The sequence below is a fragment of the Bombus bifarius genome, unplaced genomic scaffold (genome assembly GCF_011952205.1).
Source record: "Bombus bifarius isolate JDL3187 unplaced genomic scaffold, Bbif_JDL3187 scf7180000007996, whole genome shotgun sequence".
In the NCBI taxonomy this organism is placed as follows: domain Eukaryota; kingdom Metazoa; phylum Arthropoda; class Insecta; order Hymenoptera; family Apidae; genus Bombus; species Bombus bifarius.
The window spans coordinates 5896043-5916107 of record NW_022884376.1 but is presented as its reverse complement, the minus strand read 5'-3'; the positions used below and the strand labels follow the sequence as shown (position 1 = coordinate 5916107).

The following is a 20065-nucleotide window of genomic DNA, read 5'->3' as shown; positions in this document are numbered from 1 at the left end:
GGTCGAATAGCTGGGGTGTAATATTAGGAGCACTTTGAAAGGTAAAGTTACACCAATAACAGAACTAGAGAAGCTCGGGACGGTCAATAGAATATGCAAATTGGCGTTCAAATGGTCGGATAAAGGTTTCCTTTGGTTTTCATTACGTTGTTCAGGACCGTGCTCCTTAGGTTTTCTTTCAATCTTCTATAAATTGGCCGAATAACATCAACGAAATATACGATACAACTTCTCAAATAATTCAAATATAATTATTATTTGACAGAAGTTATTACTCGATAACATATTTGTTTCATCCCCTAATTATTCTAATGCACGATGAAAATTAGCATTAAAAGGATTAGAAGTAGCTTTTATAGTCATCGCTTTTCTTTCGATATAAAATTAATCTTTTTACAAAAGTATTAAATTTCGTATTTCTTATACAGTATTCTTATATAGCTTTTCTCGCGAGTAATATATTTTTCTATCACCCAAAGGATTTTATTCCTACTATTCCTACTACTTCAAGATTGCGGTAGGATCTAGACACGCAGAATCCTGGCTCTGTCGGCCAAGATAGCTAAAAGTAAAACGGCTGTAAAAGTTACATTATTCTATGTCGATTTTTACAACCAGAGGTTTTCAAAGGTTCTTTATCATCGGTATATGGTTTCGAGTACTAGTAGATATAGGATACATTTTAGCTATAAAAGTTGAAGATCTCTTTATGATCCGTTTTATCGTTGTCCGATCGAATTCAAAGGCGAAAAATATTATCTTTTTATGGATTGGAAAATTTTTTGAAAAGACGAGACAGAAAAGAGCGTACAGAAATGTTCAAACGTTCTAAAAGCCGATAATTTCTGTTCATCGTTAGCTAGTTCGTAAAAGAATACAGCAGATTGGGTAATTATGGAGTAACCGAGCCAAATCGACCTACCTTTCGAGAATTTCGAGCGAGAAAGTTCTGGAGTATTCTTCCGAAAAGTTGATTCTCTTCTCAGTATCAAGGATTCTCTCACACGAGTTCAGACCTTTCACTGGAGCTTGCGGAAAGTCTCTGGTCCATTTTTTAGAATTAGAAGAAAACGGTAGCCGAGGCGATCGGTAATCGATACCCGTGGAGTGCAAGGGCTCGTAAACTGGCCAAACAACGATTCGTACGAGACGATTGGTTTAGCAGTAGTGGCTACGTTTACAGGTGTGCGATTGCTAGAACAGGTGAGCGATTGGTTCAACCTTTCCGGTTCTTCGTAAACTTCTCTTTTCCTTCGTCAATTTTCCTTCTCCCCTTTTACGAGATAAAGTGCCAGAGTGATCACTAATCTCGCCCACTCTTACACACTTTTCTCTTCGTATTTAAATTTTTATCGTAGCCTCCGAGTAGCTTCATTACATTTTTAGCGAAACGAAGTGTAGTTCGATCCTTCTTTTTTCTCTCTCTCTTTTCTGCTCGGTTATGCGAGAAATCAAGAGCAAGCCCATTTAAAATAGCACAACCCCGGATTGTCGCGCGGCTTTTTTAACCTGCTAATAATCGTGATTCGCTTTTTGCTTCCATAAATTATGGTATCGCGGTACGGGAACAATTGTTATGATAATCGAGCGTTTAGCGTTATGCTGCTTAGGCAAAAGACAATATACCGTAGAATGTTCTACGATGTTGTTTGTACTGTAACGGCTGCTGTTACTTTTATGCGCGAATTACGAAACAACGCAACGGCATCAGACATTCCAGTTTGCAATATTGTAGGTAGTATACTCTTATCCCGGTAGAATGTCTATGGTTGATGTAAATTATTCTGCGTTCCAGCATCCTGAATGATACTCGATGAAAATTTGGGAACGTTTATTATCCTGAATGTAATTTCAAGACAATACGGAAACAATTAGTTTTACTTGTATCCGCCTGTCGATGTAGAGGCAAGTTTAAAGGGTTCGTCGCATAGGATTCGGATAGAATTTAAAATAGAATCTCTGCAGTTGGACAATTTGAATGATTTCACGAAGGTGGACGATGAGAAAAGTTCTATAATAGCGTCAACATCGGAAGTGTTAATATTGCAATTGTTGCACTTGATTAATTACATACAATTTTCAACTAACAGTATTGGACAATCACGCGGTACCGCAAGCATAGATCTTTATGACTGACCGTGAATTTTAGACTACAATATCTTTAAAGATAACCAGCGGTTAGTGGATAATTTACAAGTTATATCCTCTCTCTATCTCTCTCCTTCTCTATTCTTTTTAGTTGACAAAAATTTCATTTTAGTTGAAGTTAAATTTATTTTTAACTTTAAGCCACTGCTTCGCAGTGGTCTCATGACTCACAGCTATTACTTTCGGTTTGAGCGTGTCGGTGAATTTTCGGAAGAGCAGATTTTCCCGAAAAGCGAGCGTAATCCAAAGTTTATAGCATCAGCGTTGCAGTAAATTTATCCAAGGTATGCGCATTTTTACGATGTTAGACGCTTAGGGAATCGGGTGTTGCATGAATGGTTTCGGAGAAGATAGTTTATTTGAACAGCTAGTGCAATTTTGACTATTTACAGATTCTGAATGCTTCAAATATTCAGACTCGATTGATTCCTCGAGCTCTTGCTATTTCGCCCTCGAACAGCTAGTAACATGTTTCCATCAATATACGTTTCGATACAAATGCCACCACGTACCGTCTGTTACCTTCCACACAAGAATTTTTTAGCGGTGCAGATCTTTGTTCCGTTAAGTGATTTTATCGATTAAATGTCGTGCGTAACGTTTAACGATTGTTTTCCGATATTAACGGAATTTTTTATTCGAGCGGAAGTTGTCGCGATATTACTAAATTATTGCAAAAGTTCGTTCCTTTCCAATTTTTCTGAGTAGACAATTAAACGGAAACCTCGAATAAGGGTGTAAGGCACATTTAGTACATTTTATAAAAAAATGGTTTTTAGGTTGCCCCATAAGTTTCAAGCTTTTAACGTGTTTCTTGTGTTCATCGTTACATCGCTCTCTAACGAAGTATTCACAATCTATCTGTACTAAAGCGATTGACTAGGATTGTAGAATCCACACTTTAATTAAACTTTGAACAAAATGGTGTATAGGCTTTTATTCGAGGTTTCTATTCAATTATATAGAATTCCAGTTGTAAACAACGGCTATCATTTGGCGACCGTTCACAGAATTTATTCGTTAGCATTTTTTATAATCCAAGATTAGCATGGTTAAAATTTTATTGCAGGAAACGACATCCAGCATGCGCGAACCTAATACATTTTTATCTTTCGTAAGCTCGTTTATCTGTTCATAGGTACGTTGTACGAATTTGCAGTTTTCGTAGGCGTTAACTCTCGTTGCGCTGTGCAATTTAGCGTTTCTGCAACGTATAATCGCGTTAAAAGTCGAGGACGAACTCGAGACGAGGCGGTAATCGGCCGTTCTATCCGATAACGAGTTCCGTCCAACTTCGCCACTGCGTAGCGACGAAGAAATGGAGAACGAAGAACCTAGAAACTGGAACAGGAACGAAATCAAGAGAACTCATAATGAGAGGAATAACGACCAATTTTGTTTTTATATTCAGATTTCTGATATTTCATTTATTCGATTGAGGTAACCAACACCTTATCGACGGTTCTGTTTTATTTAAGACTCTTGACGCATTTAAGCGTAAGATGTGATATTGCGACACAAAAGGAGAATTATCGAGGCGCAAACATGATCAAGATCGCCCACAGAAATTCGATTAAAACCGCCGAAAGCTTGGTTGCGCGGTCGAGATGCGCATTGAAATGCGCACGCATAGGTCTCCCTTTCGACAGAGCTCACGATACATATCGATAATTAGTAGTACGATCGATGAAGCGACATGGCGCGAGCTGGCGAAATCTTTCCGCGTATGTATCGCGACCGCACACCGTGGAGGTCGTTTCGTGTCATGTGTTGTTTCGGTCGAATAAGAAATGTGTTTCGCGACGGGACGGACGGACGAAATAACCTTGTCGTTTCCCCGTCTACGAATTCTTGCTGCGCGTAATATTGCTCAGTGTATTTACTTCCGTCGTACAAGGTGTCGCCCGTGAGTGAGATATTCTAGAGAATTCCATGTTCACACTTACGTGGTCCTGTTTTCATATGTGTCGTGGTGGACGTTATTTCATGTCAGAGTGTAGTGTCCGAGGAGGATCTTTGGAGAGCCGACAGAATAGCGGAGGATGAAGACAAGGTAGGACACATTATGTTCTATATTCTATGAGGAGGAAAGCTGGAAGCTCATCAGGTTCTCTTGCGTTCTTACGTCTGGGTATAGCATCTTAGTGTGTCATCCGGGAGAGGGGGGGGGGGAAGGAGAGGAGTTAGGTTACCCTTTCAATCTCGCGATAGAAGAACTCACGATTTCTGATGGTTGATCTAGTCGAGATATTTCGGTGAGGCATAGTTCGAATTTAAAGAATAACCTTCCTGGCGTTCGATCTTTTTAAAACCACTTTTTATTGTACAATAGTAGATTAATCCTGCCGACGCCATTTTGTCGATCGATGCTTGTTCTCTATACGATACCGGATTTTACGTTTATTTTTACCGGCTTCGCACTCGAATGTCACAAAGATTAAACAACTTATTGTTCCTGCTTTCTGCTTCTTTCCAGGGTTTAGTCAAATGTTGTCGAACATTCGCTTGACACGTTGTCTACCGCGAATAAAATTATGATTTTGTCGCGCTGAAGCCTTCGAAAGGTTTATCATCCGTATGTATAAGTAAGTTGAAAGTTTCCTATCTGAGAACAAAAGGTAACTTTCAAAAGAACCGATGTAGCTCTACTTTATCGAATCTCTTTCAGTCACCACTCTGTGATATATCATTGTAGAAGAGCATGTTCAATGAAGTTCTAAAACTTCCGCGAATGTAAGTTGATTGGATCGAAGATGATAAATATTTCAGTTAAGATTTCATCCCGTTCCACTCAGATTTTCAATTTTCCATTCTCTCTCGATTATCTCTCACAACTTATAAGGATTAACTTTCCTTTAATTAAATTGGGATTTCGTTCCATGAACTTTCTTAACGTAAAATATAAATCCTACACGAGGTAAGCAACATGTCGGAGCAAGAAGACTTCGGAGAGAAATCGTCTCTTACTGTAAATAAGAAAAGGGATCCCGATGGAAACGCCTTTTCGTTCAGCAAGATTGTCGGAGGATGTTTGTCCATGGATTCGAGTACGAGTTCAACTAGAATGGGGAAGCAATCGCATGGTTGCATGTAATGTAACACGTGCCGGGTGCATTCTGCCTGAAACTTGTTCTTTTTTGTTTTGTGTGGGTCTGATGTTTCCTTTTCTTTCGGGTGTCCCGATGGAGACACGCAGACAGACCAATATACGCGCGAGTACAGAGTATCCGTGTAGGTAACTCTTAATCTCTTGAGAGCAAACACCGGTACTCAACTGCTACGGATGCAATCATTTCCAGTAAAGGCAAATTAGTTTTCCTTGCCTTTCCTTAACACTTCTCTCGTGATACTTTTTTTCCTTATTCGGATTCCTTATTCCCTATTCGGATTATTATCAAAGATTACAAAATACCTTTGATTGTCAAAGGTATTCCGTAATGAAATACAATTTCTACGCTGAACAATTTTCAAATACGACCTAACCGCGAAAACTATGTAATTCTGATAGATATGGAATTAAAATTTAATTCTTGAAACATATTTTATTCTGAATTTCAAATATAATATTTCCGCGACTTTTCCTAGACAATGTTACGTTAATTAAATAAATTTTAGTTTACTTTTTTCCGCGTATTTAATTACATTTAAAACGACCTTGTCTTGCAACAGCGACGAGAGAGTACGTAAAAATATTAATATTCAGTTACAGGTATTTCATTTCTCCGCTTCTATTTACATGTTTTTAAATGAACGTTCTATTTCAGCCGTTATTACAAACAATTTCATAATGTATAATATTCAGTCAAAAAATGAATTCTCGGTAAAACCGACACGTTCGATCTCTATTCATATACGCATGTTGTCGACGTTTGCATTTCTATAAGTACACGCATATTTGGAATTTGTTATTTTCATTCGATGAATTTCCAATTGTGCCCGCTGTTGGGGCTAAAACATTCTATTTTTTAATGTACAATGCTAATGAAAACAATCAATCACGTTTCAGTTGCTTAGATGCGACTTTCATTAATATTTCGCCACTAACATTTGTAGCGGCTGTTTCGATTTCTGGTGCACAGAATCCTGTATGTACTGTGTATACGTTCCGCAGAAATTACTAGACGACAACGAACGTGGTATCGTGTCGTGCGAAATAGTGGAAAACGAATTGTCACCAAACACGTTATATCGTTCTTTTTATATTTACTGCTGATTGTTCTATCGTTCTTTCGGTGCTATTGGGTTAATCGTGTATCCGCGAAGCAATCGTGGAAAAACAGAGATAGAGTACCGACTAGATACAACGAACAGTTAAAGTGTCAGGGGGTATGTTGGCGAAAAGAGAAAATCGAATTTCGGGGCTACCTGCAAAAGTAACGCGGTAAGCGGAAAGAATAACGAAGTATCGTAAATAATAAGATAAATCGTCGCTTTATTTGTTGCCTCTTTGACTAGCAATTGCAACTATTTTGCCGTACTTTGCGAGCCCTAGAAGTAAACAATATATTACAGAATAACGAACGACGTATTACGAATTGTATAGAAAATAGGTTAATGATTAGGTAAAATGATAACCAAACAGGTTAAATGATTCGATTAGTATAATTGCAGATATTAATATATACATAATCGGTAATGGCTACAAATCATATGACATTTATTATTGAAAGATATTAATTTAGTGGTACAGAGGTTAATTTGCTTTATTGATAAAGTTAGTTTGTTAATAATTTTATTAATTAATATTTCTAACTTCTGCACGAAGGGACATGTATAATGAATTCGATGCTTCATAATGCGTACAGTTATACAGGAAATTTATCATTTGATGTATGTATAAATGATTGATAGGTATGATATTAAATGATTATTGTTTTTGTTTGTTCGAATGTTTCGTAGAGAATATAAGTGATTTATTTTTCATATTTTCGCAAATCAGATACGATGTATGTGTCGGATAGTTAAAAATTAAGTTTGATCTTAAGCCAGGCAATGTATGTCTTATAGTATATGTATACCTCCGGCGGTTTTAGTTGGATCTAACGTTCAAAGAATATGTGACAGATTAATGAAACTTCGTATGTATAATGGTTGCGCCTACATAGAGTACAGATGTTATTAGATAAGTCGTTGCGTTGTTAGTTTGACAAGCTGACACTTTAACATATTGAACCGCTTGAATGACAAATGAACTCGATGAGGTTTACACCGCGGTAACTGTTAATCAAGAGAAGTTCCAAGACACTTTAACGCATTAATCATTATTACGATACATGGTAATTTAATTAAATTGTTGTTCGTAAAATATATAAAACAGATATTACGATATTTCTATCGAAAACGTTAAATAATTTCTTAAACCTCTGCATGCCGATTTAATCGTATCGAGTGTTTAACGAGGGAGCAATTTAAAAACCTCTAAATCAATACGATCTCGGGCACTTCGAGCACGTAATCTTAAATTTGGAAAATAATTTCACGGAACGATCGTGAACAGAAAGTATTGTAAATATCGAGAATCTTAAAAACTCTTGAAATTCTGGGAAACTTTGAAACTTCTAAAACTCTTGAATCTTTAGCTGGCATTTTGAAAGCCTTCTAACTTTTGATCGGTCAGGAATCCTTGAAACATGCCAATAAAGCCAGAGTAGCTTTTTAAGAAGTTTCGTCAAATGAATAATATGTTTGCGAAAAATAACTCGATAAAATATTAATTCACTTTATATATTAAATCGGATCGATCGTTCCAACTGTATCCTTCATGCAATTTTATTTCTACGGTGTTTATATGTTCAGCTAATTTGATTACGTTTTAATTGTATATTATTCTGGTAGAGAGAGAATTTAGTAATTTTGGTTGTACGTGCTAACGAGCAAACGAGAATGCGCAAGAAAGATAATGTACAGTGTACAGTGTGCAGGGTTGGGAATGAACACTATAAAAACCAAAGTGTGTGAGGATTCATCTTCCAAAGTTCTCGTTATGAACGTTATTTCTACTCCATTAAACGTAGTATCGGCTGCGATCTTTTCATTTCGTTGAAGAATCTATTAGCAAAATAGTCTGGTTTATCGTTGCTCGATTTTTCCCATTACCATCTAGTGTCTAGTAAGTTTTCGTGTATTCTTTTTTAATGGTTTCAATTTTTTCTCATTATTCACGGTGATTATTCGATCGTAACTTTCCGTGTCGTCATTGTTTCGACGCATTTTCCTGAAAGTACTCCGTGATTATCGAACTATGCTTATTTTTTTGCAAGAACAATGGTTAGGTAATTGAGAAACTTGGGACTCTACACGTTGTACGACATTGTGTGTATATGCTGCACGAAAAAAAGCAGGATTTATTCCAAAGTACTATTTTTCAGTACCTAACATACCTATTAACAAGTCCATCTTTTACAACCACTCGTAGGTAATCTGTTTACGCTTCAAATAAAATTTCGCTTGTGAATCTTTCCAAAACGTATTTGTATCTTCCCTGAAAACTATTTCAAACGTTTGATTTAAAATCTGATCGTACAACGTAGTAAAGGTTTCGATAAATACATCAGAATTTTTCCGGGTATTTTCGGAGTCTGGAATAATAAGAAAGAAAAAGAAAATGAACTGAATATCGACGTAGCTTGTCCGCTACGAAAGAAACTTGCTCACTGGAAGTTAATCTATCATAAAAAATAGAAATTAGAAGTGAAAACCGACATGTATCATCGCATAATTTAGGAGCGAGCGTGAATCGTATATCGAGGAATGAAAGCGGTAGAGCACAGTGGTCACGGGTGAGGGTATTGTGCAGAAGCCAGAAGTGAGGATAAAACGAAAAGTCGAATGACGAAGTCACCCGAATGTCGGCAAAGAAAAACAGGAACGGAAGGAGTGCGACAGGTAGGCGGGTTCCCGCAGGAACAATTCGAGATGTAAATCAATGGTTGATAAGGGTGGCTGTCCCACGAGAAAAGGAAGGTCGCTCTTGGATCTGGCTGAACTAGAAAGGAGGATAGAGAATCCGAACTGAGTTTGTACTAGGGAAAGGTGGGTCTTCGTTCCGCGGAAATGCCTCGTTCAAGAATTATTTATTTGCCGACTTTCAACGAAAATTTTCGCCCTTAAGTGGGTTCTGCGTTTTCCACCAAATCCTCCACCACGTTCTTCGCAGTCTTCTAATCCTTCCATTTCCTACCACTGTCTGAAAGTCGCGCCACGAAAGAGGCCAGGTCATGACTGGAACGTATGGTAAATTGGCGTGTTGACTCAGCTGATGGGATTCCTGTATAAAAAATAAGAACGCGTCTACAGAATTTAGCAGCGAGGTTCTGTTTTACATATCAAAAGTTAAGGCTTTCTACGTGATTGATTTAATTTTCGTCAGCCCATAAAAAACAAGGAAATACGTAATTCGTATTCCTTCTCGTTATACCGTTTTATCGTGGAAGACTCAATAATCGACTTATCGTCGAATCTTCGAAAAACGGCCAGAGTAACGTACTTGATATCTGCCTTGGACACTCATATTTCGTAGTCTACATGGAACGATTCAATATCACACCGATCTTTGTCTACGCTGTTATATACACCTTTGATCGTAACATTTTGCTCGCGTATCGAATTTGTTCGTAGCTTATCTCGCAACGATCATAAGTCGAGAACACAGCCAAATTCATCTTTTTGAGTGATAAATTTCACGTGAAAGGTACCCCATACATAATCGATATCCGATACTAACGATGGTTCTGCCTAGGCAATCGCCCTAGAGTCACATGATACGTCATGCTACAATAGCCTGAATTGAACGATTTATTGTACAGGCCTACAACACGTCACAACCTTGCGTACGTGGCGTACGAGCTTCGACAAATATTCTTCTCGACCGGTAAAAAGAAAAGAGAGAGGTTTGAAAAAAGGAAGAACAGACAAGGAAGCGTGGAAAAAAAGGAAGAACAGATGCACAGAACGGATCTATTAAACGTTTATGGTTTACCCGAAAATGTGAACGCAACGATGCGTTCTTTAATACCGCAACACTATCGAAGTATCGTAGTATAGAACATACGAAGAGATCGTAAAAATCTTGTTCTTTAAACGGCGTGCAATAACGAATGAAATCGTTGATGGTGGGCTCGGTGGAGCATCCGCGTTTCGAGCAGCGAGGGACACACGGTTCTGCACCGTGGAATTTCACACGGCAGTTAACGGATGGTAGATAGCAAGAGCGACATGCCGGTCAGATAAAACGCAAAACATTGGAGCTGACATGCAATTAGTGGCAGCGCCGACTGCAAATCGTCTCGTCGTCGTGACGCAGTACCGCGAGATTTACTGTTCGCTCACCTTCAGCGATTTTATCCTGCCGGTTCTCCCTTTTACCGACGTCGCTTCCTTCCTTCCTCTTATTTTTTCCTTCCTTTCCATTCCACTCTAATTTTCTTTGTGCCCTTGAAACGCGTGCACAGGAATTGCTTTTATTCGCGAATACATTTAATCTCCTTAACGCAATCTCCTTCGCCTTCTACTCGTTTCGCTATGGAAATACAAAGGATGGCAACTACATTTTTAAACTTGACATTACGCTTTACCAAAACTAATTAGACGATCTGTGAATTACGCGTGAAGCGTCGTTGTGTCCTTTTTCGAAACTGCACAAAGTTATCGAATAAGGAGAACGATGTTACTTTCGAGTGGCTCGATATACACCGGTTTGTTTTAATGTGAATATCGATCCAGAGTGGTTGACAGATCGTTTCTAACAAGTTGAACGTTTCGAGAATTAATCGCGCGTTTGGACGAGCTACGTTATTTGACTAATTAGCTTGCTAATCTCGTTCGTTGCTTGCCGGCGCAAAGGGCGCGGAAATTATTCATTTAGACATAACCTGGTGCTGTCCTTAATAGCGAGTTCCTTTAAACATCCTGTTGTATTTCCAAGAATTAATGTAGTTCGTCACAACAGACAGAAAGTATTTTTAGAAAAAGTTGTGATTATGAAACGTCAGCTGAATTTCTACAAGACTGTGCATCTTTTCCTTGGTATGGGTGAGACTTCATTCCATTAGGACACAGCCGTCTTTTATCGGCGGCTGCTCTATTATCTTACAAATTACATGTCTGTCAGCCTTTGAAACTTTTTACCGTAATTAAATTTAGTCTGGAATCTCGATCAAGTTATAATTTCCCAGAATTTCGATAATTGATGCGTAAACGTGAATTGCTTTCGATATTATTTAAGAAACGATAAGTTCCTTGATAAAGAATTTTCATTGTTCTTACTAGCATGGATGTCATCTGCAGTTCACGTTTTCTTATTGGTTCTTTGATTCAATGTCCTGCACTTTGAACGAAATCAATCGATCCTTCGCTTGATTATTTAATTTAATATATATCTAGCCTGCGCGTTATTCCATCCTATTAATTTATATATTTCAGTAGCAACGAAACATAGAAGTATCGTTAAAAAGGAAAACAATAGCGATCGGGTCGGTTTTAACCGTAAATACGATAGATATATCAGCGTAGTATATAATTGAGAAAAATGCTCGTTATCATTCCCATCGGTTTTCATTGGTCTGTCTGATTGAACTCTTCAATTTACTTGCAGATTTCGCGCAAACTCGATCACACTTGCCTGCCACTAACAAGATTGCTCGATGAAGCAACGTTATATAAATCACTTTTTAACAGCTTCGCGATGACTATCGCTTTAAAACGCGTCAATTCATCGACGCGTGTTATATACGATACTTTCCGTAAATTATTTATAGAACTATGCGAAGCACGCGTTCAAATTGGATTTTTAATGCATAAAGCCGGGAATTGATTTTCAAGCGCTTTAGAGGGATTTTAAGTTCGACGTGACCATTCGTCGTACATCGAATCGAATGAACGAGAAAATGGCGTTTTTAGAGAGAAAGGTAAAAGAATGGTCTTATGGATTTGAATGGAGCAACAGCACATTATCCTAGTTTAATTTTCTGTCCTACCCAGGCAGCAGTTCTGCCATCCCATTTTTCATGAAAGGGAACGCAGTGGGATAAAGTTACCGAAGGAATTCTTGTTCTACAGGAAAGATTTCCTCTGCAGTTCTAAGGATTCCGTCGCTAACGAAATCAGCGATACGCTTGGAAATTACTTCGTACCACCTTCGATATTCACTGGTTGGAAAATCAAATCTCGAATTTATTTTATTCACGGTTCATTTCGTCGTGGCTCGAACAGAATCAATATTGTAATACGCGAATGGTGAGATAACGGATCGAATCCAGAATGTATCGTTTTAATCGTAATATATTGCGGCGAGGCTATGAAACAGGATTATAGAAATCGACGTGTATTTGGAAGACAGAAAGACGGAGTTGAAAGGCGAAAGGAAATTCGAGGAAACGATCCGCTGTATTGGACTCTGGTCACGCACGGCCAACGAAATTTTTACCATTTTTCACGAAAGCTCTGGTTGCTTCTGGTTCGCTTCCCCGTAACTTCGAATCTATTTATCGTATCAATGTCACATTGTTCGCTATGTGGAATTTACGTTTGATTATTTTAACGTTTATTTCGTCTCGTGTATTAAATATTACGAGGCATTGTTTCAATATTTGCTAAAAATAATAGTGCGCTACTAAAACTTTGCCGAATAGCCAGTAAAAATTGTTTAAGTGTGATAAGCGTAGTCGATAATATTATCGAATGTATTGTACTCAAGGTTTTATTACTTCTAACATTGTCGCACGACCCACGAATTGCATATCATTTGGCTTGCAAGTGACGAATGAACATACGCCAGTACATTATGAATCGGTATTCGAAGTAGTACGGTTAACTTGGATATTTAAATCGTAATTACTTGCGACCATAGAAAACTATTCAGGTATTTGATAATTAATTTTTAGCAATTATTTTTATTCGTACGCTACATATAGACAATAAAAGTGAAATAGGATATCAGTGGTAAAGCGGTCGTCGGTAGTTTCTAAGGCGTTACAGAAATTTTCTGTTTGAGTAAACAGATGTATAATTCTCTCTAATTTCTTCCTTTTCTTGCAATTAACGAAATACAAAGAATAATTGCCTGTTCAACGGAAGGATTGAAGTGGCTCGGATTAAAGGTATTTAAATTATCAGGGAATGCTTTGCGCGATAAAGCGTTTTTTATCTTCTTCCGAGGTACTCTTTGTCACGTTTAAAGTAAAAGTAATGGCGATGGTGAAAGGAATTCCCGGCGTTAATCAATATTGTCGGGCTTTTGTGGTTTTCACTAGAGACTTACGCTGTACCACTGGAAGCCTAAGATTAAAATCGTTCTGCGATTACTATATTTGAAATCACTAGTACAACGATACGATACAATTGTTGGTCTGCGGCATCGTGTTACGTGTGTATTACATTTCTGTACAAATCGAACGTTTGGAAAAGGAAACTCAATTATTATATTTTTTCATCTAAATAATTTCTATATACATGTATCAATGATATTAATTATCGTTTACGTAGATCGTCGACAATTTTACGAGACTCGTATGTATTTCTTCGAACGTAAAATTCAGCGCTATTTCTGGCAGGCGATAAGGAAAATAAATATGTCTAGCAACGAGGAAAGATCGATATTCATATCTATTTGAAATTAATGTCGTAAACGGAGGAATAGTCGAATTCTTTGCCGGCAATCCGTCAAAAACTCCACTTCAATGCACTTGCTCGTATCGACGCGTCGTATATCTAGGCGTATCGCTTAACCTCCTGGGAGCTAAATCGAGACAGCCTCTGAAAAAGAGGAAAAAAAGAGCCGAGGAGTGAAAGAGAGAGAGACATTAAACAACCTTCAACTTTTTTTTTTCATGCCGACGCAGCGCATTCGTCTATAAAAAACAGCATTCGCGGTGATGAATGCAGGTCTGGCGGTTTTATCCCAGGGAATCGAATGATCGAACGTGAAATTGCTAGAAAATACGTGAGTTCAACGTCGTTCTCGAAATTTCGCGAAAAACATGCGACCGACCTTCGGTATTGGCTGCATGGAACGTGACACCTATTGTTTCTCGATAACGACGATAATACGGAAATATCATTTGTTCGTTCACACTCGGTGTTTCGATGTCGCTCTGCCGAGCAGAACGGTCAAATCGAACGGAGACTCGATTTTCATTCGGAGCCGCTGTTTTGTCGAGCATTTCGAAACGCTTCCTGACGCTCTGTCAACCGTGAACGCGTTCGATCGATCGTTTCCCAGACACCGTGTAATTAAGGAAAATACGTTTCCTTAATTTCCTGACGAACACGCGGAGAATTTCAACCTTATTAACCATCCGAATAGATACGTCGTTCGATCGCTGTTTTTCAATTTCTGCCGTTTCCCTTCGCTCCATTTCGGAAAATAATGGAGTTTTCGCGTTTCTCTTTTTCGTTTATCGATCACGTTTATGTATCTTCATTTCCCAATAAAATAGTATATGAATTAGACGCTGGAAGCAATATTATTGTCTGCAGATATGGCTATTTCTACGAAATTGTACGAAGTAATTGGAATGAAAGTTATAGAATAAAATTCTATAGGTAGTGTTTAATTTTTCTAAATTATTCTTCATTGCGAATAGTATTTCGCTATGACGCTAAACACCGAAGCCTGATACAGTTTTATGAGTAGCCTTAACCCCTTCCCGTGCCATTTAGTTCGACGAAACAGACCAGACTGATGCTCGTAAACAGAAATTAACATTCAGTCGCGATCGTAACGGGCAAAAAAAAAACAGTCCGCGAGCTCGGCTTGTTATGTTTACGTTTGGTATCTGGTCGCGAGTCAGACTCGCGATATTCATGTTTGGGCCAAAATCTTCATCGCGACTCTGACTCGCTAAAGTACGGGAAGGGGTTAAAGATAAGTATGATTCGAAGTATCAACGTGCAGAGATTAGTTATGCAGTCTTCAAGGTGTAAAATCGACCTCACGAGCTTAAACATTTTTATTCCTGTCTATCTTTCATAATTTTTTCTTTATACTATGTGATCTTAATTTTCGTTGGAAGATATATTATTAATATGAGATCGAGACTTTACCAAGCACACATATCTTGTTTTGTCTTTTGCTCTTCGATATATTGTCATACGAAGCTTAAAAAAGATAAATGATGCCATAAACGAAATAAATGCACGTAAACATGTTAGAGAGAAAAAGTGCGGAGAATAAAAGGAGCGTATATTAACATGTACATACATAGATTGTATCAAATGGAACAGTTATAGGTCATCGCTAAAGCGTATTTTGTTTTAGCACGTTGCAAGCGGAATACATGGCGTTTCATTCTTCTTTCTTTTATACTTTTTTTTTTTTTTTTTTACCGAAACTGGAGATAACTTTAGCGTTCGAGCAATTCTTTTCTCTGGCATATTTTAATTGTGTCGCTTTGGAAATATTTCTACCGCTACGGTCGTGTTTCGGCATAACGCGCGACCGACCAAAATAGAATTTCGTTTACGAAATATTGGCAGTCTCCATTTTCGTCACTAGATAAAACGTTTCGGAGCGTTGAAATACGTTCGCGTGGAATTGTAATCGGGTTTTGTTCTCTCCCATTTTACGCGTGACGAGATTACACGTTTTCCAGCAACGAAATCTCCGGGACACGGTTCTCGTCCTATTGTAATTTAAGGAAACCTATGATTGTCACACGCGACAGCAACGTATTTCGTTCGCGCACCAACTCTTTTATGAATTTTTCATTTCGTCCGAATCGTCGTGGAATTTTTAAGTTTTAAATGATGTTTTTTCAATTTTTAAAGGTCGAAAGTGATTTTCAAGATAGGATGCTGTCTGAGACAATGTATGTACCTATCTAGTAGATTAAACTCACGTATGATAGATTATATTAATCATTTTATACAGAGGTTGTTGCAAAAATATTGAAAACAACATTGGAAATTTAATTTAGATATATTTGTACGAAACTTTCGGTATTTATCTTCTCGACTTTGCTTCTTTAAAGCTTTTAAGTAACTGACCGTTTTGAAGAAAGTTAGAAGAGAGCACTGAAGTGATTTAGAAGGAAAAGGATATTCGAGCGCTTTATTCCACTTTACGTTATTTAAAAATTAAAAGAAACGAGAGACATTACCTTTTCAGGAGTCGTTCCTTTCTTTAAGTCGAAACAGTTAAGGAATTCACAAGATGTATTTTTAATTAAGCGTACGTCAGTCTGTATGTCAGTTCAGGTTTTATCTTAGTTTTATACACATGTTGCAGGCAGTCAGTTGTGATCTCGCGAGAAAATCATTAGAATACAAAAATAATAAATATGGAGAGAGCTGTTAAACGACGTAAGTTCTATCAGCCTTTATACAAAATATCTAGAGCCGTAGTTTTACCGCAACAGGTTTCATTAACAGGAAACAAAGCCCTGCAGACTACGGACGTAGAAAATTCAACAGCTAATCAAGAAGATGAGAAAAACGTACAAGAGAAGCCGAGAAACACATTGAAGTACTACTTCAATAGATTTAGGTACTATCATTACTGTTTGGCTGAAAGATTGGACAATTTAATTGGAGCGGTGTGCCTTACGATAATTAAAATTTATTTTTTCTTAATCGGATGGCATCAACAGCTTGATCAACAGGATGCTGAAATGACGAGCACGATGAATATGGACGATGGATAACTTACACTACAAATACAGTGTGTATACATATATTTTGTAGAATATTTTACTTTTATTCAAGTAATTTGAAATACATGAAATACGCGAGCGTCTACTAATAACGAGACTGTTCAATCGCGCGATTCTATTATGTACTTTATAAACATCGCTACTATTCAATGTAAAATCAATAATAAATTCCTAAGATATTGAAAACGTTGATTAAATGAGACAGTTTATCATTCAGCCTCTACAGTAATTGAAAACTCAGGAAACACTGCTAAGAATACGATCATGTATAATTCAACAAGTAGGATTTTGCATACGTCAAAGGGAGCAATACCTTCAACAATTCCTCACTTTAAAAAAATAATTAAATTGGGAAAGTTCTCTCGTTTGCCTTTCCTTTGTCCGTGTCAAATTTTTGTTCCCTGTACTGTCTTCCTCTTTACACATATTAACGAACTTCAGATCGAACGAAAGCAACATCTCTGGACTAAGTATAGCTTTTTTATTTACCATTTTTTGAAAAGTAGAATGAAATATTAAAGATTATTCTCGCATGCACCAAAAAGCCTGGAACTGTCTCGCTTCATAAGAGCGTAATTTAGACTACGTCTTCGGATAGTGAGGCAGAGCTGCGGAATTTAAGATATTCACGACTCTATCGTAAAAGATGCAGTCCAATCTCCGCGAGGTGTAGTTCATGATGGAAACCTTTTCCGGAAATTTCTTACTTCGCAGTCATTCGACATAAGTCATTCACTCTGATCAGCACTGTATCCGAGTAATTTCGAGCGATTTCTATATCAAACTTTACACGTATTTCTCACTTTCTTTACCTTCGAATTAAAAGTAAATTTGAGCAGTGATTCCTTCTTTTTAACCACTAGACGATAAAATAAATTCTTCAGAAAGAACATCTACGTGGAAATATTATTTTAATTTCAAATAGATATATTCGTATTCGTTGAATATTTCGATGAAATCTCAGCTGCGTATTAATATTCTAAAAATCAATCAATTACTTCTTCTGGAAAGTTAATCAATTATTTTCGATCTAATTGCGCGTAATGTTAAGAGTAAAATTTTTTATGAAATTCCAAAACTATAATGCCAATTTAATTTCAAGCGTGAGTTTTTCTCCGTGCATTGAATATTTTTGAAGACGTAGTTTACAGAGGAGATAAAGATTTTGCACTGTAGCATAAGAAATATATTCGATGACAAACGCCAGATTGTTCTTTCAAAGTCGTTCTGTTAACAATAGACATCTGTATTTCACGTTGCTATGCAAGTGTTGTGGATACTTGAATTATATCGTATATTGAAACATTTTCCTCCTATTGTTGATGCAGAATTCTTGCCAAGTGTTCATGCGGAAAGAGATGCGGGATATCGTGTTACTATTGTATTTTGCAAAACTGCTCAGAATTCACCGCCCACGAAATAAAATCGAAAGAATATTTTTATTTAAAAATTAATATTTATATGAATTTGATGAGAATTAATTTTCATATCTCCAGAATTTAACGTATATAGGTACAGTTATTATTAATAACCATTAAATCTTACGAAATTTTACTAACTTCCATCAACGATTAGTTTTAGTAAAAATAATATTTCATTTTCTTCGAAACACCACCACACTAAAAGATATCCACTTATTATTGTGAAGTTATTGCTTTCCACCCTCTTTTCCACGTTTCTATCCAGCGTCGATGTAAATTCATATCCATCCGATCGAGAAATCGAAATTATTCAAATCAGCGTAGATTTACGTTCATTTCTGTCATTCTAAATTCAAATCGGACAGATAAATATGTACGTGTAGATACGTGGAGTACGTTTGGCCTTACGCTTTAGTATAAGTATTGTCGATCGAAATATTATAATCAAGTACATTAATTAATTAGTCTCGATATAGACGTTAACGTATTTTAGTAAATGTTTTTACAACAACTTGTTACAGAGAAAGATGTCTGTAACGTGTATTACATATCGATGTGTGTACAGCTTATGATGGCTATATTTTAAAAGGGAGTATACTTTTTAGAAGTTAACGTCACAGAAATTTATAGCCGGAGAAAGCGGGTTTAGCCTAGTAATATTTTATAATCCACATCAAAATCAAATTTTTCAAGATAGCAATTACTTTAATCATTCGGCAATAACGATAAATATAATCTGGAATAGTGCCACCGATAGTTTGTTGGATTGTCGGTTCCAATGGAGGAAAATCCCAGCAGAAAACCTTTAGACAAGCAAATTCAACGAATGAAAGATGAACGCCCATCGAAAGGGATGCAAAATAAATATTTTTCGCGGATGCGTGTTAAAAAGGGTGAATGTCGGAACGTGAAATATTTCGTCGGTTGGGAATCGTGTTTGTATTCGTATTATCCACGATAGAAGAGGCGGTGCTCGGGAACGCGGAAGATAACAAAAATCACAACAGGTTGACGAACGTTGCCCGACCGAATTGGGACGATGGAAAAACGATAGTTGTTCGATAGATCAATCAGGAAACGTTTTTAGAATCGGATTTACGGGCACGGGACTGTGGCTGCTATGAAAATTTAAGCGCAGCCGACGGCGCTGCAGCCGCGCAACCCTACGCTCGATAATTTATCAGGATCATTCCAAGAGTGGCGCGCGCAGTATACGCGAGAATAGGCTGCCGCCGAATTTATGATAACGATAACATTGAATAATTCGCGGCAACGATTGATCGTGCCCACCACGAGGCTACTGCGGCGCAACACGCTTTTCGTTTCAATCCACCAGCCAACCCTAAAATCTGTCAAAATTAGCGCATGATAAATATAAGGCATTGCTGTCGTCTCCTCGAATTAATTGCTTTTTCGAAACCTAATCTTAATCCTCGGATAATTAATCGCTAGAGAAATCCAATCTCTTCCATTTTCTAATTTCCACGATATAGCCGTTTCTTAGTGATCATCGAGTAGGAAGTTTTATCGCGTCTCGATATCGAATGAAGTCATTATGGAACATCAAACGAAGAATTTTGATTGAAAGTAGAATTCAGAAATTAGGGGAAACGTATATTAAGGTTGTCCATATCGATGAGGTAGTTATAGCGTACTCACAGAAACATTCGTTGACGCGAATAACTTGCTAATTGAGCTAATATGCTACACGTTGTTCCGTTATGACTATTTATGACTGAAATATTATAACTGCTACGATTAAGCAATCAATTATTTAATTAAAGAGGAACCGTAAAGTCAGCGGAATAACGTATAATTATGATTTCATTTTTGTTCCGTGTTATTATT

The 20065-nt window shown here is 37.3% G+C and overlaps 1 protein-coding gene across 3 annotated transcripts; it reads left to right on the top strand.

Moving 5' to 3' along the window:
• The first annotated feature begins 12922 nt into the window (after nucleotides 1–12922).
• LOC117206053 lies at nucleotides 12923–16982 on the top strand. 3 transcript variants are annotated; one of them, XM_033445040.1, is made up of 3 exons: nucleotides 12923–13006; nucleotides 16373–16446; nucleotides 16516–16982. In XM_033445040.1, the coding sequence occupies exons 2-3, from the start codon at nucleotides 16425–16427 to the stop codon at nucleotides 16785–16787; spliced, it is 294 nt and encodes a 97-aa protein (XP_033300931.1). In that variant the 5' UTR covers nucleotides 12923–13006; nucleotides 16373–16424; the 3' UTR covers nucleotides 16788–16982. The 3 variants fall into 3 exon arrangements, with proteins under 3 accessions (XP_033300931.1, XP_033300933.1, XP_033300932.1); XM_033445042.1 differs by lacking the exon at nucleotides 12923–13006 and adding an exon at nucleotides 13058–13244; XM_033445041.1 differs by lacking the exon at nucleotides 12923–13006 and adding an exon at nucleotides 15975–16280.
• The last annotated feature ends 3083 nt before the right edge of the window (nucleotides 16983–20065 follow it).

Excerpts from the sequence above, each read along its gene's own strand:
- LOC117206053 (XM_033445040.1), top strand. The coding sequence starts at position 16,425 with ATGGAGAGAGCTGTTAAACGAC. Across the intron at positions 16,447-16,515 it reads GGAGAGAGCTGTTAAACGAC|GAAACAAAGCCCTGCAGACT; the intron begins GTAAGTTCTATC and ends TTTCATTAACAG.